At 39.6% G+C, this 25,300-nt stretch overlaps 1 protein-coding gene across 2 annotated transcripts; it reads left to right on the top strand.

The window, feature by feature from the left end:
- The first annotated feature begins 1,740 nt into the window (after nt 1–1,740).
- LOC106925031 (ephrin type-B receptor 2-like) lies at nt 1,741–25,294 on the top strand. 2 transcript variants are annotated; one of them, XM_014999052.2, is made up of 16 exons: nt 1,741–1,930; nt 9,847–9,911; nt 9,994–10,678; nt 12,390–12,545; nt 13,958–14,293; nt 14,867–14,991; nt 15,060–15,222; nt 16,422–16,530; nt 16,735–16,799; nt 16,941–17,063; nt 17,214–17,461; nt 18,643–18,858; nt 18,945–19,094; nt 19,565–19,758; nt 19,843–19,998; nt 20,955–25,294. In XM_014999052.2, the coding sequence occupies exons 1-16, from the start codon at nt 1,858–1,860 to the stop codon at nt 21,061–21,063; spliced, it is 2,973 nt and encodes a 990-aa protein (XP_014854538.1). In that variant the 5' UTR covers nt 1,741–1,857; the 3' UTR covers nt 21,064–25,294. The 2 variants fall into 2 exon arrangements, with proteins under 2 accessions (XP_014854538.1, XP_087863592.1); XM_088007466.1 differs by lacking the exons at nt 1,741–1,930; nt 9,847–9,911 and having other exon boundaries at nt 9,998–10,678.
- The last annotated feature ends 6 nt before the right edge of the window (nt 25,295–25,300 follow it).

The raw sequence follows: 25,300 nt of genomic DNA, 5'->3' as shown, positions 1-25,300 counted from the left end.
CCCTCTCCCTCCCTCTCTCTCTCTCTCTCTCTCTCTCTCCCTCTCTTCCTCTCTCTCCCTCTCCCTCCCTCTCTCTCTCTCTCTCTCTCCCTCTCTCTCCCTCTCCCTCTCTCCCTCTCTCTCTCTCTCTCTCTCTCTCCCTCTCTTCCTCTCTCTCCCTCTCCCTCCCTCTCTCTCTCTCCCTCTCTCTCCCTCTCTCTCTCTCCCTCTCTCTCCCTCTCTCTCTCTCTCTCTCTCCCTCTCTCTCCCTGTCTCTCCCTCTGACTCTCGCTCTCTTTTTTTCCTTCTCTCTCTCCAATGTCAGCACTACTCCTGAATCTTCCTTCTGACTCATGCTCTTCAGCTCATTCCGGTTTCCAGTTATGAAACGGCTCATGTAGATCAGCTGTAGAGTCTCTGCAGATTTAGCCGCCAAGAAGCTGAGAATCAGAGCGGAGTCCTGGTTAACAATTCAGATTAAAACTAAAAACATAGACGCAACAGATTCTCTAAATGATATAATTTCATAAGTCTGACACATGAGTTCATTGGTAAAATTATCTTTAATTTAATTGGCTACCTAACTCTATTGAGGCCCATAGATCCATTGAACCAAATCCACGCTAATGTATAGTGTATTTATTCATCTATGTATTTATGTGTATTTATATCATTTTACATTCTTTATGAAGTTTGATTTTGTACTTAATTTATATCCTAGTTTAGCTGGGAGACGTTACATTAAATTAATAAGTTCTGCACAAAGAACTCAAGCAAAGTCCAAACATTTTAAAAACATGATCATAAATGGATATTAAACTAAAATTATTATCACTGTTGCTGTGACTATTTTTATTAATCCACAGTATTTTGTTGTTAATCCGTTATATTTGATATTTAAAAGTACAGCTGGTATGTAAATATAAACAAGATAAATATGTGAAGGATATTCTGAGAGGCACAACAGACATTTGTCATAACAGATCAGAGGATAGACTTTAAAATATTTCTGTTAGTTTATAAATCACTGGAAGCTTAAATATCTGTGGATCAGCTTCCAGGCCTCTCAGGTTCTGGTTCTGGTTCTGGTTCTGGTTCTGGTTCTGGTTCTGCCCTACATCCAGAACCAGAACCACACACCACAAATCTGAAACAAACTTCCAGAAAACAGCAGAACAGCTGAAACACTGAGTTACTTTAAATCAAGGCCTGTTTAAAGTTTCCTTTGATTAATAATAAATGGAACATCGATCAATATATCTGATGTGTATTGATTATTTTAACGATGACACTTAACAAAATTAAATATTTGTTTTTGGTTTTCACAACTGTTCACAATCTGATGCTTTTTATGCTTTCAAAGTAAAACACTTTGATGCTGAAATGTGACATAATAAACTAATAATATGCTAAGTTGGGAGATTTGAGTTTAACTTATATTTCATAATTTGATTATTTTTCTTTCTCTGTACAATATTTTACAAATTGTCACATATTCAAAAACAATTAAATAGTCATAAAAAATTACAATAAAAATGGTAATTTGTTTAAAAAACTAAAATCTATCTATCTATCTATCTATCTATCTATCTATCTATCTATCTATCTATCTATCTATCTATCTATCCATCCATCCATCCATCCATCCATCCATTGTCCCCCCCCCTCCAGTTGGTTGCTCCCAGACTGATCGGCCGCAGCGGCGGCAGCAGCAACGATCCCAGCCATGATCCCTTCTGTCGCTGATGATGACGAGGATGAAGCTCCATGTTTCTGAATGAATTCACAGCCAGGGCTCCGCTGCTGCTGGACGGATGCATCGCTTCCTGCCTTCCTTCCTTTCCTTCTTCTTCTTCCTTTTGTTGATCGCACTCTCAGATGCGCGGGATAACTGTGATTATGGACGTGGTGTGTTTTCTGTGGATGCTGCCGTCGGTCTGGGCTGTGGAAGGTAAGCCTGTCTGCTGCACACATCTATGTTCATCTTTCTGCTGCTGCCATCAGGAGGAACCTGCAGGTGGAAAACATTCCATGCATTTATTATTCGTAGTAGTATTATTACTGCTACTGTTGTTAATATTGTCGTTATTTATGCTCAACATGTGAGCCAGCTGCCTGATTTTGTAGGATTTTGGGAGATTCGGGGCCTTCCTGCAGTATTCCTGTCAGCTTGTGAAAACTGGACCCAGCAGCTCAGAAAGTAACTGTAGCATCCTGGAGTTTGGTCCAAATCAGAACAAGCACAAAGAAATTAGATGCTACATTTATTCAGGATTGTCCATAAGGCAAAACAAATTTATACTGAAATTAATTAAAGTATTTCCTACACACAACACGGTGAAATTAACCAGTATCTGTGAAGAGTGAGATAATTAAATTCTTATCAAACAGCTTCTGGAAGCTGTTTATAATTAAATGATTAGAAATAAAACTTATGTTTCAAATAAAACCTTAAATTATTGTTTATTTTTGGTTAAACTATTCAATTCGTTCTCTGGAATCGAGATCCTTGACACGAATATTTTTGAGTTCACCATCGTCTGGTTGGTTTTCTGAGACAAATTGGTGTTCAGGGAAGGATTGCTTTTGGCAGATTTTCTACCAAAGTTGTTTCAGTGATGAACTGCCATAAATGGATGTTTAGCACCAATTCTCTCTGTTTTTATAAGTGGCAGAACTGAAGTTAGCATTGAAAATGTGCTTCTGTCTGCACCACAGGGCGTTAGAGAACTGCTTTCGTTTGGAGCTGGAAGTTAATTGGCTGTTTATTTCTGACAGATTCTTAAAAACACACAATTATCCAATGTTTAAATCTGTGAAGTTAGTTTTGCATTTAATCAGTTTAAATTGAGAAGAAATTCAGCAGTAATATAAAGTCTGGTTAGGACTGCAGCAGGGTTTGATTTCATTTCGTCCGTCTGGTAGAGACTATTTACTTTTTAAAAATCTAATTTCACGCATTTTTAATTTAAAACGGTAGTTATAAACTATCAGATGTTTTATTGAAAAATGAGAGGAGTTTAAGGGGCGTTGGTTCATATATAGGCCTGTCGCAATTAGCATGATAAATTAAAATGAGCTCTATATTTCCATTTCTTTTTTCTCTTTCTACCAAAAACAGGATAAAGTCTTCAGTCTGATGCTTTTGATCTTTTTCTGAAGGATAATTTTGTCCCCATAATTCTTTCTATTTGTTGCTTTGCTTATTTATTTTTGGATGTTCTAAATATCTTCCAGTTCCAGTATTAAATGTTCATTTGAATTTAAATTTATTGATCTTTGAGAATGTTTTCTTGCATTATTACTATTATATAAGTTGAAAATGGTCTCAAAACAATACTACTGTTTATTACAATAACTTATGGGACAATTTATCCCATTGTCCCATAAGTTACAATGGGACAATGTAACTTATGGGACCCTGCCTCACTGATAGGGGGCAGTGTTGAGCCCCATAGACACAACAGGCAACAGGTGCTCTTCTTCCACGCATTGAAAGACTGAAAACAATTGGAAAAGGAGAAAATAGGGTAAGACTTTATTAAAAGTGTGTGCATAAGACCCTGTCAGAAACTGCTGTCATGAATGTCATTCTGTAAATAATGGCACTTTCAATGCAAAGTTACATTAAAACTTGTATAAAAAGTCCATTAAAAGTGTTCATAACATGTTTATGTCATGTCAGTCTTAAGCAGACTCCTTCAAGTGTTACTGAGTCGCTGCTGCTCCACCATCATGAGGCCTCAGCATCTTTCAGTCTGTCTCTGGTTTGTGAGCTGCTGCTGTTTCTTCTTCTCGATGTGAATGCTGGTTCACGTTGCAATATCAGTCACTTCTGAGTTTTTCTGCAGCTTGGTACCAACCAGCATTTCTTTTCATCTATCATCACCTGAATGTGAGTCAGTCTGAATCCTTCATGGATCTTCTTCTCCACAGCTGATGGTGTGCATGCTCAGCTCAGCGCTGCTGTTCCTGCACACTGACTGCGTTTCCATTACAAATGTGCTCAAATCTTTGTCACGACTAATGTCAGAAAAACAACTTCACAATTGAAAATCACATGTGAATACATTAATTCATGTGATAAGTTATAAAAAAACATCCCACTGTCACTGTACGATCCGTACCTTTGGCTCATTTGCGCTGAAGAAATACTTAAGGATTATTCCTAAAATGTACATCATCAAAGTGTAACATTTATTTATATTAATTAAAATACTATTTTCCAAGACAATGCTTCCATTCTCTTAATGAATAGTTGTCATAATGTAGCTAAAAGATTATATGTAGAAAATTGTGTTGGAGTCACAGGACTGTTAGCTAGTGGTTACCGTCAGTGCGCCCCCTGGTGGACACGATAAAAAGACACTTATTTTATAGTAATCATATATTTAATGAGACTAGCTACATGTGTTATCGGATTACCGATCAGAAACACTAATTTATTACTATATCTTTCCTCACGTTTGATTATTGTACATTTATTCACGATTTGTTTTTTCCAGAATCAGACTTGTAAAAATCGGTTAAATTGTTTTAATCTTTATTTCTTGTTATTGTCTTTAAATCATATACTGTTTTTACGATTACAATGATATGCAAAAGAAAAAGGAAACAAACGTGATAATTAGCCGATGGTACGGATCGTGCAGTGACGGCTGCGCCATCAACCTCCTGCTACTTCCTGTCGTTTTCTTCTTCGTGGTTTATCTGTTGCACACCTGTTCCAGTCATGTGACTCGTGTCATGTGAAAAAAATAAAACCAACTTTGACTCAGCCACAAAATTACCTCATCCGTCAAAACGAAATTGGTATGTTTCCGTTAAGCAAATTTATTTCAGAAATGATAAATTGTGTAATTATTTGGTCGGTGGAAGCGCAGCTGCTGCGTTTGAGTCGTTGGTTGTCGTGTCTGCTGCGCCTTACCGTGCTGCAGCCCCTCAGGGGCGTCCATGTTCGCCCTGTCTGCTGTGGTGGATCCTGTTCTTGTGCTCCAGATTGATGAGATTTATTGTAACATTTCTGTTCGTTGTGTGCCAGTAGACATGTATGTAATCAACGTAATGTGCTTCTTGGGACACTTTTAGTCATCTCTGAGTGCAAACATGCAGAATCACGACACAACAGAGAGTGTTCTCATCCTGGAGGCTTTATTATTTCTCTGCGCTGATAAATAATCCATGTGGATAGAAAAAGGAGTGAAACACAAACTCATTCCCGCATCCTGATATTGCATTATATTGTTTTTTCATGTTTTTGAAACATGAGGAAAAAAACAAAGAAAAGCCAATAACCCAAGATTCACAAAAAGACATAAATGTCTAGATATTACGTTAAAATCTTCTCTCAGTGTTTTGGTTTGGATAAAGATGTCCTGATAGGAATGACCTCAAAGCTCAAACACTCTGAGGCATCGAGACATTGAGTCTCATTGTCCACTGATGCATCAGTTTTACTGTAGCATATATTCACTCGAGCATATTTTCTCTCCCAAGGGGATCAGCAGCTTTAGTCCACGTTATTTCTGCTTACTCAATCTCTAGCGGACAATCACGTACCAGAACCCACTGGTTTCCCAACAGCTCGGCAAAATGTCCAGAAAATTAGTGATTTATGCAACATTAGCCTGAAATATTTTTTTATTTTATTCCAGAGCGTTTTCTATGACTGAGTAAGCTGATTCGGGCTTGATTGCATTAAAAATAGTCACATAATCAATCGCATTTCTTTTTCTACATACAAAAGTCTTAAGCCGGAACTTTTGTATTAGCATTTCTGGTACGCCTGTTAATGTGACGCACAAGCTACATCCGCTAACAGCAGCGACAAAGTTGCTTCTCTCGGTCCACTATGGGTTAACTTCTGTTTCTAAACGATCTGATTGGACGCTGGTAAAGAAGGTTGTTGAATCAAGTTGTGCTAAAAGGAGTTCAAGCCTAAAATAGCATCGCAGTGCTAAACATGTTGCATGCTAATGTTAGCATCCACATTTCTAAAGGAAGAATGATCAGAGATGAACTTTACTCCAACCTGATGGTTGAAAAACCTGAAGAACAGATTAAAAACTTTAAATATCTTCATTATTGTTCAGCTCAAATGTCTGTTTGTTCAGATGTCGCCTGCGTCAGTTTTATACCAGAAACACAATGGAAAGGTTCCAGCTCTGAATTTTTTTAATGCAAAAAAAAAAAGAAAAGAAAAACATGTTTAGTTTTGTTAAAACTTTTAGCTTATTAAAATCAATGCAATTATTTAATTAAAATTAACACATAACTGTCCTGATCCTAATATAAATGCTTATTGTGAAGGACTGGGATCTGCTATTACTGCTACAAAAGGTGCTGCAGGATATAAAATAAGATTTATGACCTTTATTAGTTTGAAGTTACTTTAGGAAAATTTATGATTTGATTTATTCATTTTTTTGTGGAAGGATGCAAACATATTTGTTAGTTTTTATTCTTAATTTCATGATCCTGGATTATTTGGGTTTTTCTGTTTGTATTTTGATCATTTCCTTCTTTTTTGCTTAGTTTCTTTGTGTATTCGTTTTGTTAACATCTCTAAATCGTATTTCTGCCTCTGACTGCCTGCATCTTGGGTCCAACTCCTCAGCAACATGACATATTGAGGATTTTACCTCAAAGCAATAAAAATATGTGCGTTATCTCCTCTGCACCGCTCCTCATCGAGGCCGTACGGAGATGAAACAATCAATGCTGAATCTGATTGCTAAGGAGATAAAATCTGAAATTACTGGTCAGTTTTTTAGCATGTTTGTCGTCATGACGAGTTTTTCCAAATGAGCCGTATGGAAGCTGGCTAACAGCCACGGCTGTGACGTGAAGCAGGGAGTTTATGATGCGTCTCTGTTGGTTTGATCTATCATGACATATATTATGTGATGCAGCCTAGTAGGATTATGTGTGCTGGGCTTAGTTGGCCCACTCTCTCCTCCTCTTTGGCCTACTTTTACTGAATCATGCAGGAGGACAGAAGCACAAGAGCGCCCTCTACATCCATGCAGCAGAACTGCAGGAACAGATGGAGCCAGTTGGAAGAATCAAAGTAACTACAGTCTGCAGGAAAAAAGAAAAGATTAAATTCATGCATTTCTATTTTTTATAGTATTAAATCAAACATATTTTACAAAGCCAAGTCTTTGTGGAGCAAACTAGGTTTTGGTTTGAACAGAAGATCATTTGTCAAGTTGATATAAAACAATTTATGTAAAAGTTTAGCAGGGATTCCTGGTATTCCAGGTGATTTCCAGCTGTTTTTTCTGTCTGTACTGCTGGGAATGAGGACCAGCTCTAATAAATATGCAGCAGAAAGGAGAACGTCAGACACTAATGCACCTCGTCTCTCCATCTTCCACTAGAAGCTCCAGCTGTGCCGAGCCCACATACATTTTAAATGTGGAACTGCAGCAGCGTCTTTCATTATTAACACACATTCACTCGCATATTTAATTCTCCTTCCCTCTGATTATGACGAATTTGTTTCTGCATGTCATGTGCGGCTTGGACAACGTTTCCAAACATGCAGACAGCAAGAATATTTATCCACAGCTTCAGATCCTGAGTGTTTATACATTTTTCATCAGGAGTGGATCCCAATTTCATTCAGCCACAGTCAGAGCGAGTCATCTACAATTAGTGTCAAGTCAGCTGAATTTAGTTTTATTAGTGCCTGGGGTGTCCAAACCTTTTGCACTGACTCTTTAACTGACTTAAACCCTCTGAGCTGTAGTGAGGGGAGAACTAGAAAGTAACATGAAAAGTAAAAAAAACTTCAAGTATTTATACTTTGATGCAGTATTTAGTCAGTTCGTACTTTCCAACACAGAAAAAAAAGCAAAATTATAACAACTTACTTTTTCTAAATGAATCCAGCTCCAGTAGTGAGTTGGAGAAACTTTTCATCCACAAATTCAAAGTAATTTACTAAAATGATTTCTTTTTAAGTCAACTTACTATTTTTAATTAAATACCATTTTGTATCTTAATTTATCATTTTATACCCCATGGATGGCATTATGGACAACAGAAAAATATTTAAATTACTGTATCCTTAGGGCTGAAATGATTAATTGATTAATGAAATATTCATCAACTAATTTAGTAATAGTATAATAGCTAAATAGAGTATAAAATCATGAAAAAGTGTCTTCTTGCTGAAAAAACATCGTACTCAGAGGAGTAATTAAGCCAAAACTGAACAAACAATACAAACATTTTGCATAATGGATAAATAAAAAATGTAAAAATGTACAGAAATCCTCAAATGACAGATTTAGCTTCACCCGGTTCAAATTCTGTAAAACAAAATCTCCTTTTAAACACCTTTTGCTGTCCAATTATTAATTGATTAATAGAAAAATAATAATCAGCTTCTAGCTGCAAAAATGATCAAATGTTATTGCAGTTTTTGCAGAAATTGAATTATTTATTTGCTTATTTTTAAAGACTTATCACATTAAAAAGGCGTTTTAAAGAAAATTTTGCAGAATTTCCCATTTTTTCATCCGATTAATTGATTAATCAATGGAACAATTAAGTTTTGGTCAATATGTTCAGTACAAACAAGATTTGCCATCTTGTTTGTACTGAACTAAAACCTGGGTTCACAACTCTCACTTTCTATACGGACAGTTTAGAAATTCAAAGTGACAGCTAGTGAAGTCATAAAAGTGTGATGATTTGTGTCTGCACACCGGGCTGTGCTGCAGCCAGCAGTGCTGCAGCCAGCAGACAGAAAGCTGCAGCAGAGAGGAGAGGAAAACTTTGGGCATCTAAAATCTCAACTTCAGCGTCGGAGCAGAGCGCTGCACCCACAGAGCCTCTGAAATGACTTTTTCTTCCAAAAATAGAAGATGTTTTTCAAAAATTAAAGCAACATTAAAAAGTGTCGCTACATGTGATTTCAGTACAATATTCTCAAACGAGGCATTGATAATGGCATCATAATGGAAGCTACTAACATTAAAAACACACTAAGCATGGAGCAGTTTGTGGGAATTTGAGTTTTGAACTGTGGGGGTGAATAGATTAATTTGAAATGTGCTGCAGGTCAGCGCTGGTGGCCTCTTTGTTCCTGCCCAACTGTGGCTCCAACACCTGGCTCTCCAGTCGCTCCCGGCTCCTCATTAATCGCTGCTGACGCTAACAGGAAGCGATCACCCGGAAAAATGGGCCATTTGGTTGCAGCAGTGCTGCTCACATTTTAGCTTCGCTCCCAACCAGCCAAACCCTGACAGTCATTTCCCAAAGTCCTGACTAATTATTTCAGTTTGAGCTTGTTTCATTTTGCCGAACATGGAAACAAAAAAATGTAATTGAAGACAACAGAATAAACAACAAATTTTAACAGGAAATAATCATGAGAAATGTTGTGGGCAGCAGAAAACCAGCAGATCGAGCCTCAAACTTTAGCATCGTGTTTTTAACCTCAAAGCTGCAGAGACAAAAACTCAGTCCAGGTTTTTATCGCCTGAATTAAACGTCATCCTCTCTGGTTTGAGGAGTTCCTGACTTTGGCTGGTGTCCAGCTGCTGACAGCATTTAGCAAAACAGGTTCAATAAGCAATAAATCAGCTAATTGCATGATGAATTCATTTTCCCTTTTCTCTCTTTTTCTACCAAAAACTGGATGGTAAAAGTTTCAATCTGGTTCTTTAGTTTCAACTGTCCCTTTTTTTGAAGGACAGATTTGTTTAGAGATTTCATGATTGGTTTTATTTGTTCTTTCTGTTGTTTTGTTTATTTACTTTGGTATTTAAAATGTCTTCTAGTTCCAGAGTTTCTGAAAGAACAAAAAAAGTTGAATCCTTTCACAATCTTTTCCTCCTTTTGTCTTTTCTGCAGAAGTTCTGATGGATTCAACGACAGCAACAGCAGAACTCGGCTGGACCATCTACCCATCACAAGGGGTGAGGAAACAGTGAAAGTAAATTAAAGTGAAACAAAGTGAAAGGTAACATTTCTCTGCCTGTGTTTGTGTTTCTGTCTCAGTGGGAAGAAGTGAGTGGCTATGATGAACACATGAATACCATTCGAACGTACCAGGTCTGCAATGTTTTTGACAACAGCCAGAACAACTGGATCCGGACCCGGTTCATCCAGCGCCGCGGCGCTCAGCGCATCCACGTCCAGATGAAGTTCTCAGTGCGGGACTGCAGCTCCATTCCCAACGTTCCCGGCTCCTGCAAGGAGACCTTCAACCTGTACTACTACGAGTCGGACTCGGACGTGGCCAGCAAGGCGTTCCCGCCCTGGATGGAGAACCCCTGGGTGAAGGTGGACACGATAGCAGCCGACGAAAGCTTCTCCCAGGTGGAGCTGGGAGGACGCATAATGAAGATCAACAGCGAAGTTCGAAGTTTCGGACCCGTTTCGCGTAAGGGATTCTACTTGGCCTTCCAGGATTACGGCGCCTGCATGTCCATCATCGCCGTCAAGGTGTACTACAGGAAATGTCCGCGGGTGATTCAGAACGGGGCGGTGTTCCCTGAGACTCTGTCCGGAGCGGAGAGCACCTCTCTGGTGGCGGCCAGGGGAGTGTGTGTCCCCAACGGGGAGGAGGTGGACGTGCCCATCAAGCTGTACTGCAACGGGGACGGGGAGTGGATGGTTCCCATCGGCCGCTGCATGTGTAAGGCCGGGCACGAGGCGCTGGAGAACGGCACACTTTGCCAAGGTAAGGAAGACGTTGCTGCCTGCATTCAGGTCTGATGCTGAAGAGGACATTTCCTTAAAGGGCCAGTATCACGTGTCTTCCAGGCACATACTGCCATTTTATGGCATAAAAAGTAACAATGTTACCTTCAGTTGTTATAAAAAAAAAGCTATAAATATCAAACATGACTTAAGTTTGACTTCTTAACTCCTTGAAATTGGGCCTCTGTCTCTTTAAAAACTCCTGCCATTTCCTCTGTTAACCCTTTAACAATGTTTTTATCAGTGTTGCTGAGCAGTAGCTGCTATAATGAGCTCAGCACATCCACCAGGTGTTTGCTAATTGCTGCTGGCTAGTCTGAAGGAGCTGAGTGGGGGAGGAGCTGCACCTCGGAGGCGGGGCTAAGTCCACCCAGGTGCTTTGCACAGCTGAATGGTTGCCATGGAGATTAAAGGATTTCTCAAACATGCATGAAAGAATCAAAACACTCTAGTTTTGTTTTCGATGAAGGAAAAACATTATAACATATCAGCTGATTTTACATGATACTGCCCCTTTAAGATTATGCCATGAATCTTTTGTAACTTTGACTTATTTTGTCCGCTGAAATGAGACACTATGCATTATAAAACATTTTGAACAACACTAATATGACTGCACCAATTACAGCTGTAACTGTTTGTTGCTATGGCAATGGTACCGCCTGAACGACCCAAAGCGAATAAAGGTTTAATACAGGGGTGTCTAAACTTTCTGTCACATGAGCCAAAATCATCAGGTCAAAAGTAAGAAAACAAAGATAAAGCAAGTGAAGTAGGCTGATTTATTTATTTTTTAGGAAAACAATGTTATTTATTTTAGATCTAAAATTTAAGAAATATTTTGCATGTTTGTTGTATTAACTTAGATGGATGAATAATCCAGAAAGGAGAAAGGAAACTAAGAAAGAAGGAAAACGGAGGGGCAAACCAATAATCATAATATATTAAATAATCATGTTATTTACAGTGTAAGCGATGATCCTACACTGTAAAAAACGTCTCTAAATTATGGCATTGAACCGTAAATTAAGAGACGTTTTTTACAGTGTATGTTACGTATTAAATATTATTTTCCATAGAAAGTTGTTGAGTTAGTAAATTCACCGTTTTCAATATGTCAGACTGACGATTCCTTTTATAAAAATTGATTCCTTGGCAATAACTCAGGAATAATTATTGCATTTATTTATTAACAGAGACTTTCCCATTATGCATAACTGTACTAACATTTTACATTTTCTACAGTTTGTCAGTGTAGGATTAGACTGCTGCTGTAACACCTGAATTTATTTTCAGGTCTGCCTGTGAGTGTGAAGGTTACAGGATTTACAGTTGATTATAATGTAAAACAGCCATTTCTCTGCCGTTTGCCTGCTTCCTTCTGCTCCTTTGCCCTGGTTGCATCCCTTGTTCTAACAGGTTATGAAAAGTGACAGCATCTGTCGGGGTCTCTGTAACTGTCATGTTAATGAGCTGACCTTTCTCAGACGCAGACATGAGCAGGCCTTATGCTTTCCGGAGAAAATGTGAGCAAGAAAGAAACATAGAAATATTGTTTTCAGAACATCTGTGTCAGGACTGTTTACATAACAACAAGGAGAAACGGTGCAAAGTGGCGCCATGTGACCATGTTCAGCCTGCCTGCTGCTCGTTTTCCCTCCTGAGCCTCCAGTTGTCTGTTCTTTCTCCAGCTTGTGCGTCGGGTTTCTTCAAAGCTGCACAGGGAGATGAGAAATGCCTGCAGTGTCCCATAAACAGCCGAACCATCAGCGACGGAGCAACCAACTGCATCTGCCGTAACGGCTACTACCGCGCTGACGCCGACCCTGCCCGGATGCCGTGCACCAGTACGTAAACACACCGGAAGTTACAGCAGCCGGTCCGCAACGATGCAGCGTGTTTTACAAAACACATGCATGATGATGAATATAAGCTGCTCTCACGCAGAGCTATGAATAAGCAGAGTTGGGTAGTTACATTTACTCAGTTACGTTTTTGAAAACGTTACTTTTACTTTGAGTAAAATGTCTGGATTCTCTGCCCACTGAATGAAAAACAACCAAAAACAGACACACACCTGCAGTTTTTGTCAAAGTTTTTATGGAAAAAACTGATGTTGAAAATAATATTTGTTACTTCTATAAATTATTGTCACTTTGGTCCTTAAAATCCAAACATTTCCACTTAACTTTATATTTGGGTCCGTCTGATGATTTTATTTAAAGATATTAATTGATTGATAATTTGATCAGTTACACTTGACTTTTACCAAATACTTTTTCACTCTTGAATAATTTCTAGGACGGATAATTTTTTCTTTACTTGAGTAAAAATATGCTGAAGCAGTTCTACTTTTATCTGTGCATAGTTTTGGATACTCTGTACAGACAACAGATTAATAATCTGACGACATGAATAACTCCTTTTTGATGTTTGATTCAGCATTTATTTTAATTAGTGTGACCATCCTCCAACGTTTGGAGGCTCTCCTCCAAAACAGCTGAATCAAATAAATGTTTAAAGCTGCAGTTTGTAATATTTATTTAAAAATGCTATATTTATGTACACATTTGCTAAAACTGTCACCGTCATGACACTGTAATATGATTCAGATAATCTGTGAAAATATTAATCTTCTCCACCTCCTTCCTGAGCTTCTATTGTCATCTGAAGAAATGAACCAGAAACAACCAATCAGAGCCAGGAGGAGGGGCTTAGCGCTGTCAATCAATGCTAAACAACTCACCGTTTTATCAGTGGCCAACTATAAACTATAATATTGTTGTTTTGAGAATGTTTTAAGTGTTATATTGATAACGCTGTCATAATGCAGGCTCTCAAAGTCCAATACATCTAAATTTTGTAGAGAACATTTTAACACTGGAGCTGGAAGATATTTTAAATAACCAAAAATAAAACACTACAACCAAAACAATAAATAAAAAATAAAATCCACTTACAGCTCAATTCAGCTTTATAGCGAGAATCTACTACAAATGTCGTCTCAAGAACTGTTCAGAAAAATGTTTTAAATTAAACCAAAACCGAAAATTAAATGGATTATGATGTTTCTGTAAACAAAATTACTTTTCTAAAAATATTAAGCATCAGAATGGAAACGATCAAGCTCATTTTAATGATCATAATTGTTTAATTATAGGACGTAACTAGACTGAGCTTATAGTTTGGAAAAGTCTTTTAGATCATTTTGTGGGGATGTTCAGCTGGTCTGTCATGTGACGCTCTTCTTCCCGTCCAGCTGTTCCTTCAGCGCCGCAGCGGGTCATCTCCATGGTGAATGAGACGTCTGTGAAGCTGGAGTGGAGCCCGCCGCTGGAGAGCGGAGGCCGAGAGGACGTCGTCTACAACATCATCTGTAAGAGCTGCGACAGCCGGCGGGGCAGCTGCACCCGCTGCGGAGACAACGTCCAGTTTGTCCCGCGGCAGCTCGGCCTGACGGACACCGGCGTCCACATCAGCGACCTGCTGGCTCACACCCAGTACACCTTTGAGATTCAAGCTGTGAACGGAGTGTCTGACCAGAGTCCGTATTCGCCACAGTACACGTCCGCCAACATCACCACCAACCAGGCCGGTTAGTGAACATCTTTCAAATCTGTTTCATCCATCGAGATCCAACGGGACAGAAAAGAAAAAGACGTTTCCTGTCAGGAACCTGATAATAAATGGGAGTGGAGATGGGGGGTGGTGTCTCACTCATAAAGCAGATGGATGATTCCACTGACCGTTGATGGATCCTACACCATCATATGCATAGAAAGACGAGTGCAGTCGTGGGCACACTTCCACTAAACTTTGGATAGCAGAGCTAATTTTTCCACTGAAGCTAACTTTAAAAAGAAGTTAGCTAAAGTTTCCAGAGTTAGCTTTGAAAATAAGTTAGCCAAAGATGGAAAAAAGATGCTAATGTGCAGTGTTTGGCATGCTAATGCGTTAATAGCAGAGTTAATTTTTCATTTAGCGCTTCAGCTAACTTTGAAAATAAGCTAGCTAAACATGGAAGTTGATCTCCGTGGTGGAGAGCACCCTGAGGGTTTTGAGACCAAGCATTCTCAACTTGAAGTCTCACAATCGTTTTCTCTGGTGCTCTTTTTGTGGCTTTGTCACATTTTGTCTCTAACTTAGCATCTTTTTGGTTTCTTCTCAGCACCATCTGCAGTGTCCATCATCCATCAAGTTAGCAGAACTCCCAACAGCATCACCCTGTCCTGGTCTCAGCCCGATCAGCCCAACGGTGTTATCCTGGACTATGAGCTCCAGTATTATGAGAAGGTACATCCGTGCCGATTTTGGGTTCTGCACGGAAACAGTCATTGGTTGAACTGTTTTGTCTGTTTCAGAACTTGGCCGAATGGAACTCCTCTCTGATAAGGAGTCAGACCAACACAGCAGTCATACGGGCCTTAAAGCCTGGAACCATCTACGTCTTCCAGGTCCGAGCTCGAACTGTCGCTGGATTTGGAAGCTTCAGCGGCAAAATGTTCTTCCAAACCATTACTATGGGTAAGACCTCTATCTGCTGGTAGGATGTAAATAACCTTCAAATTTCAGTCAACAAGCTGATATCAGTGCATGTGTGCGTGTTGTATGAACCCTCTGGTGAAGAGGAAGGTTGAATTATGCCACATCCCACTCAGTCTTTTATTTCTAGGGCCTCCATTGGAGTCTGTAGAAGGTGGTTCTAAAGTCAGTTGAAGTTGTTAAGAGAAATGTTGGAATAAAAACGTCTCATTAAAGACTGAATCCTCCAGCACAGGCAACGATTGGCTCAGAGATTTCACCATCAACACAGAGAGTAATGTCGTGTCTGGAAAGATCAAAAATCTGTGTTTCTTGTTTCTCTTGGGAAGTCGAACCTCTTTCATTGCTAAGTGTCTCTGCTGGATATGAAATGTTCTGCTGATTCTGTCTGCTGTCCGCTCACATATCTAAAATGATCAGGCTGTTAGCAGTCTTACATTCAGTAGAAAATATGTAAATTGGCCTTAAATAAGATAATCACAGGTCCTACATGTTGTTGTGGCAGGACTATTTAATCACATATATTCTATGTAGTTTATTTTCTGCATGGGATTTTTCTTTGAAGCAAAAGTTTGAGTCGCAGACATCGGCGTTGCGTTCTGTGGGGCTAGCTAGCAAGCTAGCTTTTTGCGTCTATCTTTGATAAGTGTAAATTATTGCCAGTTAGCTAGACAATGTTCTGTACGATGCTACGTCCGTTCTGTGTAAAAAAGCTTACTACTACATAAAATATGCAATTTTCTTTTGTACATTTCTCTCATGACACGGGTCTCAAATTTAAGTCATAATGGTCTTAAAAAAGGTCTTAAAAAGTTTAAGTTTGAGTTGATTAACCTGCAGAAACCCTGTAATAGACACAGATTGTGGATTGAATTGGTTTTCCTCTTCTTGGACTTCTAACTGGATATTTTCTGATGCGGTAGGGCGTGGAAAGCTGTTTAAGATCCAGTCAAAACACTGAAATCCTCAGGGTCTGGCATTTAGTTCATGGCAGGATCTAGAAGTCAACTTGTGAGAATCCTTATAAAATAATGGAGGATGAAAGTCTGCCTGTGGTTTCTGACACCACAGGCAGTGAAAGGTGGAAGCAGACGTGCTCAGAGTCTGGCTGACCAACATGTTTCAAGACGCTGTGTCTCAGTCAGCTCCAGTCTTTATCTTTTGTCTGTTTTTGTTGTTAGAAGAGTATAACTCCAGTATCCAGGAGAAGCTACCTCTCATCATCGGTTCGTCTGCAGCAGGAGTCGTCTTTATCATCGCCATGACTGTTGTCATAATCGTGTGTCGCAGGTGAGACATTATTTGATGGTGCAGGTAAACAAACTCGGGCAACCGTTGTTATCAGAGTAAGAACTGGTGAGCTATACTTCTAGGACTCACATGCACGTCTAAATGCATCTAATTTTCTTTTGGTGTTATGTACATGTAACATAAACACATTGTTTTTATCTGTAGACATTTCTTACTTTAAAGATCTTTGTTTTTCCTCATCAGGAGGAGTTCAGACAGACCAGAATCAGAGTACTCCGACAAACTCCAACATTACACCAGTGGCCACAGTAAGCAGCTGTTTCAGTCTTCTGTCCTACAGTTATAAAGATCAAAACCCGTCTTTAGTGAGATGGGACTTAGTTTTGGCTGCTCCTAACTTTGAGGTTTTTTATGCGTCTCTGCTGCTTTTCCGTTTCTCTCTATGAAAGTTTCCCCAGGAGTGAAAATCTACATCGATCCCTTCACATATGAAGATCCCAATGAAGCTGTAAGAGAGTTTGCCAAAGAGATCGACATTTCCTGTGTCAAGATCGAGCAGGTCATTGGTGCAGGTAAGGAGACGATGAATCAGAAACACAATGTTTGAGGACAAACTGGAATATTAGGAGCTTTGCTGCTTGGCTCAACTCTTTCTTCACAAACAGAGATCTTACTGAGAGACCTTTGTCCTTTTTCAAACTGCCAACTCGTCTTTCTGATAGGTGAGTTTGGGGAGGTGTGCAGTGGAAACCTGCGGCAGCCTGGGAAAAGAGAGATGCTGGTGGCCATCAAGACGCTGAAGGCGGGCTACACCGAGCGCCAGAGGCGGGACTTCCTGAGTGAGGCATCCATCATGGGCCAGTTTGATCATCCGAACATCATCCATCTGGAGGGGGTGGTGACCAAGAGCAGCCCAGTGATGATCATCACAGAGTTCATGGAGAACGGATCCCTTGACTCCTTTCTTAGGGTAATGCTACCACATCATACATACAAAGATACCAACATACTGTGAGCAGAGTTAATTCTTGCTCTGTTCATGCAGATGATAACCAGTTAGACTCGGTGTCACTGATAAGGTTGCTTTATGCTTCACACACAAACACTCTGTGGAAAATAGATGCCGACAAAACTTTAGAAACATTTATACTTTACGGTTTGTCCTCTCTGCAGCCCATGTGCTGCTAAACTAGATTCTGACTTGAAAAGTCGAATACATTTACCGTCGGTGTCTGAAGGTGTTTTCACACCTGATAGTCCGGTAGACTCTGTTCGATTGGGGACCAAAATAGAAACATCTATTGGAACCAAAATTTCATAATCAGATCCTTCTCCAGCTGCTGTGGTTCTCTTTCTGCTCTGAGTCAAACCAACCTGTTCCCCTCCTGGCCAGTGGGGGCGCTGCTCCAAGAACCACTGAAGGAAACAACACAAAACCTCTGAAGAAGACATTGACACTTCTTTCTTCACAAAATGGAAACAATATTGGAGTAGCGTCAGATTTTAGCAGTTGGAGGATTTCTCCTGCTAGCGCTAGGCTAGCATGTTTGTTTTGGGTGTTTTTCCCAGAATGCCCTGTGCTATAGACCACTTCCTGCTTTTGTTTCGGTTTCCAGTCCGCTTGGTGTTCACATATGAATTCAAACCGAACCAGAGTTCATTTCAACCAAACCCAGACGGAGGTTTATAGGCGGACCAGAGTTCACTTTTTTGGTCCAATTACACATTCACACTTCCCCAAATGAACCGGACTGTCTATACCAGGGGTGTCCAAAGACGGTCCTGGAGGCCCGGCGTCCTGCATGTTCTAGTTCTCTCCCTGGTGGTAGTAACAACCTTTTCAGCAGGTCAGTGTTCCTCTTGGGCCTCTAACGAGCCATCATTTGATCCAGGTGCATTAAACCAGAGAGAGACTAAAACATGCAGGATGCCGGGCCTCCAGGACCGACTTTGGACACCCCTGGTCTAGACAAACAGACTGTAGTTGGATTAAAGTGGACCAAACATAACTGGTGTGAATGCACCATTAGAAAGCGCCTTTTGGCAATTATGGTGCTTTTATGAGGAGCAAAAACCTGACAAACCAATCTGATTTGATGACAGCGATGACACATTCAGAGTAAATTGATGTGATTTTTCTCTTTCCAAAAGCAAAACGATGGGCAGTTCACTGTGATCCAGCTGGTGGGGATGCTGCGCGGCATCGCAGCAGGAATGAAATACCTTTGTGAGATGAACTACGTTCATCGAGACCTGGCTGCCAGGAACATCCTGGTGAACAGCAACCTGGTGTGTAAAGTGTCCGACTTTGGCCTGTCGCGTTTCCTGGAGGACGACACGTCCGACCCAACATACACCAGCTCTTTGGTGAGTCCTTACTGAAGAACCTCAGCACTTGTGATGAATTCATTTTCAGTTGGTGGCAAATTTCCTACATTCTTCCTTCCTGTTAGGGAGGGAAGATTCCCATTCGGTGGACGGCTCCTGAGGCCATTCAGTACAGGAAGTTCACCTCCTCCAGTGACTGCTGGAGCTACGGCATCGTCATGTGGGAGGTGATGTCATATGGTGAGCGGCCCTACTGGGACATGAGCAACCAAGATGTAAGTAAATCCCTACTGGAGATCAATACAGGAAGTGTTTGGTTATCTCCTGTTGGTTAGATTGAATCAAAGTGTTCAAAGTGCTTTGCATCATGAAAACATAAAAACATCATTTGGCGTTGCATTTTGTCAAATGCCATCATTAAAATCATCAGTACACATAAAACATGTTGTCAATTATCAGTTATTTTTAATCAGAAGTGACTCTAAACAGGTGGGATTTTAGTCTAGATTTAAAGCCAGACAGTGTTACGGCTGCTTTGCAGTTTTCTGGAAGTTTGTTCCAGATTTGTGGTGCATGGAAGCTGAATGCTGCTTCTCCATGTTTGGTTCTGGTTCTGGATGCTGAGCAGAACCAGAACCTGAACCAGAGAAGTCTGTAAGGCTGATCCAGCAGCTGCAGATGAGTTTTGGCGTGAATCTCTTGGTGAAAGTAGCTTAAAGTTTCATCAGTGTTTGGGTTTTTGCAGGTAATCAACGCCATAGAGCAGGACTACAGGTTGCCGGCTCCGATGGACTGTCCGAGCGCGCTGCATCAGCTGATGCTTGACTGCTGGCAGAAAGATCGCAACAATCGGCCGAAATTCAGTCAGATCGTCAGCACACTGGACAAGATGATCCGCAACCCCAACACCCTCAAGACCACAACGCCGCTGTCGTCATGGTGGGCAGACAGACTCTTCACACCCTGACCGGCCCACACTCGCTCACTCATCATGTCTCTACTCTGCTCTGGTTTTTGCACCAGTGTTCACTTACCTCTGCTGGACCGCAGCACCCCGGACTTCACCTCCTTCAGCACGGTGGATGAGTGGCTGGAGGCCATCAAGATGGGCCAGTACAAGGAGAACTTTGCCAACGAAGGCTTCAGCAGCTTCGACGTGGTTTCTCAGATGACCATGGAGTACGCTGGTTACATCCACCGACACATTTCAGATCGGTTTATTGGTGCAACACGTTTAAAAGAACCTTAACAATAAGTAAAACCTTTAGGTATAAAACTAAAATATATTTAGATTAAGTTTAGGTGTAGAAGGACGTTCCGGTTAAAACCAGAGTAATGAGGGTTAAATATTAAAGTGGGATAGGAAACAACTGCAGCTTATTCTAAAATGCTACACAGATGTGCCTACATTTCTTAGAAACAGAGGATTTCCTGGAACTACTGGAGTTTATTTTACAGAATAAGGAGAAGTGGAAGGACATGCAGCCCAGAGTTCAGAAACAGAATAAAATGAAAATATTGAAATAAGATTATCAATACTAGTGCAGTTTTTCTAAAAATGTGTTAAAATATATACATTATTTAATTATGTTATGGACTTATAACTACCCACCCAGTATTTTTTCACAAATAGAGGGGATGCTGTTGGCTGCTTTAATTAGCTTTAAAATGAACACATGAAACAGATTTAGACTCTTATTGTGAAGGGTCGTGGTACACTTCTGTACATTTTATAATTTTAGCGTTGTAAAATCGCCATGCTTTAAGCAAAAACTATTTTTAGTTATGGATTATTCTATGAATTATTCTGATGATTAATTGTATTTTAAAAATTGATACATCCTGCAGATTTTTTATTTAATGCAGAATTTAAACCAGGTGAAAATTAAATTGCCACTTGATGTTTTGGGTAGGACAAATTTGTGGACGAAATTTTTATGTATATTTTAAATGCAAATGTGTATATATTTGCACAGTTTTGGCTTAATTAGTGTTTTGTCTTGTTCTTTCAGCAGTTTGCCTTTTTGATTCTGTTAACAATTAATTGATTTCTAAATTTCAATAATCGATTAATCAGATTAACCGCTTCAGCCCGAACCCTCAGTTACTCAGAACCAGTCTTGTTTTGTTGTCAGGGACATCGTCAGGATAGGCGTGATGCTGGCCGGCCACCAGAAGAAGATCCTGAACAGCATCCAGTCCATGAGGGCGCAGATGAACCAGATTACCTCAGTGGAGGTGTGATTCCACGGACCCACCGCAGGAGGCCAGCTCCCTCCCGAACTTCTGAGGAGAGCCAACAGCATCCATCCAAACTGTGACCTCACCGTACCTCCCTACAGACTCCACCCGTTCGGGTCCGTCGCTCGGCAGCGCAGAGACGTTGGCTTGTTGTTGTGGCAGCTGCTACGTTCAGGTAACGGTGCATTCAGGAGCTTCGAGTTGCAGTCAACCTGAGATGATACGCTCTGTTTCTGCTCATCACCTCTACCACGAGTTCCTTTACTGAGCAACAAGAAAGTCCGTCCAACATGACCTGGCAGTTCCGGTTTAAGGTCGACTTGATCTCGTCGGACCTCACATGTGGTGCTTTTGGTGGCAGGCGGACTTCGAGGCCTTAAACATCACAGACAATCAGCTGAAGGCAACATCTGGACTGACTGACATCTGTCGCTTCACTCCTCCGGCTCTCTTTTCTACACCTTTTACCAATCAGATTTCCTGACTCTTGGTTTGGCATTATGGATGAGGGGAGTTTTCAGTTTTTGGGACATAATTTATTTTATTATTTAAAGGGGCAGTACTATGTAAAGTCTCTCTTTTTTTTTTTTTTTTTTACTTTTACATCATGTGATAATGTTCATCAAAAACGAACCTGGAGTGTTGATTTTATTCTGTCATACATGTTTGGGAAATCCTTTAATCTCCATGGCAACCATTCAGCTGTGCTAAACACCTGGGTGGACCTAGCCCCGCCTTTGAGGTACAGCTCCTCCCATTTCAGATCCTTCAGACTAGCCAGCAGCAATTAGCAAACACCTGGTGGAGTAGCTGAGCTCATTATAGGAGCTACTTATCAGAGCAACTCTGATAAAAACGTTAAAGGGTTAATAGAGGAGCCATGTTGGGATGACTTCCTGGAGGCGGAGCTTCAGAAGGAGCAGGAGTTTTTAAAGAGACAGACGCCCAATTTTAAGGTATTAAACTGAGAAGTCAAATTTATTTTAAGTTATATTTGATATATAGCATTTTAATAACAATTGAAGTTAACATAGTTAGTTGTTTATGCTTTAAAATGGCACAATGTGCCTGGAAAGGAAATGGTACTACCACTTTAATAGGTGAATCTTAAATCCAGCAGGAACACATAAATAATTTAAACCTTTAGACGCACCTGCCTGTGGGAGCTGCAGCAAAACAAAAAACTGTTTTATACAAAAACACATCTTACACTGACCGGTTAAACTTCAGTACCTTTTGCTGCTTATTTCCTTTTTTTTATATTTTTTAAATTACATAAATAAAGTCATAATAATATGAGAATAAGTCATAATTTTATGAGAAATCCTACATGAAACTGTCAAAATTAGAAATGTTGAACAAGTTATACTTGGTATTACTGTTGCAAATACAGAAATACTTAATATTTTAAAACAACAGAGTGAAATTATCTTGACTTTCAAATGATTGTTTAAATGACTGAGTCCGTTTTAAAGAAAGAACCACACAGATTTGCTGAACTGCTCACGTCAGGTTTTGATAACTCCCGAAGCTTTTTTCTCATTAAAACATCTTTTTTCTCGTGATTTTACAACTTTCTTCTGGTGCTATTGCGTTTTTTCTATGTTAATATTCTAGTAAGATCCTGACTTTATGTCCATAATTTAAAAACAAATGTCTTTCCTGGCTCTGGTGCCCCGTTGCACTTGTTTTACTGGCCTCTGCTGCCCTCTAGTGACCGGAGGATGTTTATCAGTAAAGCGAGAAGAAAGACAAAGTCCTCCTACCTGATGCCTGACAACAAAATCTGAAAATAAAAATAGATTTTAGTTACATTTCACTAACCTTCCAAGTAAAACATATAAATCAGTGCATATATGTCTTTTTTGCAGCACTAGACGAATATTTGAATTGTAAAAGTTGCAGACCCCTGGTCTAAAGAAACCATTGATTGGCTGCAGTCCTTGATCCTGAGCAAACACAGGGCAGCAGTGGAGAGTATGTGCAGATTTTTAGTTTTCTTGCCACCCCTGATCTGATGGCACCCTGGACACAGAGCCATATCACCCATGTCTAGAACTGCCACTGCCTCATTCATAGAAACTGGAAGCTGATTCCACAGGAGAAGCTCTACCTCTAACCACCTGAGAAAGTCCAGGAGTCACCAGGAAACCTGCAGATGTTTGACATGATGTGGAGTTTGGTCATTCAGGGCTTTATGTGTAAGAAGAAGAAGAATATCTGTTTCTTACCTCTCATCAAATGCATGTTCTAGTTTTTGTGCATCACTCGTATCATTTGGTAAAAATGGTGTAAAAAAAGAAAAAAGTAGACCTGGAAATTGTTTTAATGTGAAGATTATTCAGTCTGATGGGTCAAAATACAGTCTGCAGATGCAGAATGTGGTTCTGCAGGAGCCAGCCTCCATCCAAGTTTCAAATTTTCATATTTTTTCTAGAAACTTTCTGAGGTTAATATGAAAATTTCAGATTTTTTTTTCAGAAATTCACTCCTTTTTTAAATCTGCTATAGCACTAATACACCAACATAGAAAAAAACCAGCCATCCCTGATAATCTGAGCCAAAACTGCTAGCAAAAATATTCTTATATATCTCCCTGATGTTGTGAACACAAAATTCTCTTTCCAAACAGGAAACATAAGAAACATGCAGCTAATGCATAGAGTCATAAGACCAAGAAGCTTTTGTTATAAAAAGGGAACAAACTTACATTAAAATGACTGAGTTTTGCATTCATACCTCACAGAACTGAAATGATTTTCCTGCTTCATGTAACATGTTGTCAAATCTCTTTTTGTCTCAGATATTTAGAATGTCAAACCTCTTCCTCCTGTTGAATTTGCACAAAATGTATGGAAGAATAATCCTGTCAAAAAAAAAACAAAGCATGCATTTTCTGTTCAGGAGCAGAAATTCTTATTTTTACACTCAGATATTTTGCTGCTCTCGCTCAAAACTTTGAAGTCTCTTAAAACAAATCCTGATTTCCTGCAATTGAATCTCTCAGAATGCAAAATTCACTTCATCTTTAGTGAACTGTGAAAACTGGTATAAAAATGCAAATAAGTTGCAACCACATGTTTTATTGTGTTAGCTGAAAGTTTCATAGGTTAAGCATAGAAAAACAATGTCAGGATAATTTCCTAAAGAAAAGATTAAGCTTTCTTCCATCCATCCATTTGAAGGAAAGAAATATTTGCTCCAAACTTTCAGTCAAGCTAATTTTGTGACTGCAAACTGTTGAGTGAGAGCAGCTCAACCTTCCTCACTTGAGTGTGAAGATAAAAGACGGTCTCTTTTGACTGAAACATTCCTCTGTACTACCACATTTATTTGCTCATATGTGAGGTTGTGTGTGATCTACGTTCTTGTTGTAAATGCCTTTGTAAATTATAAGAATGTGATCATTTCTTTTGTGGTTCTGTGTTTTCGCCCACTGGAACGACCCGATCCACTTATTTTCTAGCGGATTTGAAATGGAACAAAGTCTGACTGAAGTCATCAGTTTTTAAATCTAATTGTTTTCCTTGTATAATAACTTCTGGGTGCATGTCTCTGTTTGAAGATGATCTTTATGTTAAGGTCGGAGCGAGTTCTTTGTGGTTCTACCTGAGCAAACTGTGAGGGAACCTTCTTCCAGAGCTCTTATTTTGAAAATCTCCAAGCAGATTTCAGATGTTTTTAACTTTTTACTTTAAAAATGGGCAGACTTTTCTGAAAAAGTATTTTCTCATACAGCATTGTGCGTGTCAGAAACAAAGTCCATATATGTATGTTATACAGATGCGCACAAACTCACTCTGTACTGTACACACATTTACTCTGCATACACTCCTGGTGTAATAGATGCTCCCATCACACAGACTGATGTCTTTTAATAGGGTGTTTTTGCTGTGAAATCTAGTTCTTTCAATCTGTGTTTTTACAAAGTATGGTTCCACTTTCTACTTTTTGTTTGTCTGTTAGTTGTAGATCTTCAAAGTCTATCATAGAAATGCAGGTTTTTAATCTTTTGTCATTTTTAAATTCCTGCACTCCTTTAATTTATTACATGCGTTGAAGAAAATAATCCTTAGCCTGGATGGAATGGACACAGATTTGATATTTACACTTATTTTAATTGTTTTTCTTGTTATTTTTTTAAATTATTGTCAAACTAATGTTATTCTAGCCTGAAGCTAGTCGTCTTTGTATACCTGGATCCTTCACAGACATAAAAACAGAAACAACCTCACTTAAA

The sequence above is a fragment of the Poecilia mexicana genome, unplaced genomic scaffold (assembly GCF_051168715.1).
Source record: "Poecilia mexicana isolate PSO_F unplaced genomic scaffold, ASM5116871v1 scaffold_7, whole genome shotgun sequence".
NCBI lineage: Eukaryota > Metazoa > Chordata > Actinopteri > Cyprinodontiformes > Poeciliidae > Poecilia > Poecilia mexicana.
Note: the sequence above shows the minus strand (reverse complement) of the source record. Positions and strands in the feature narration are given on the sequence as shown.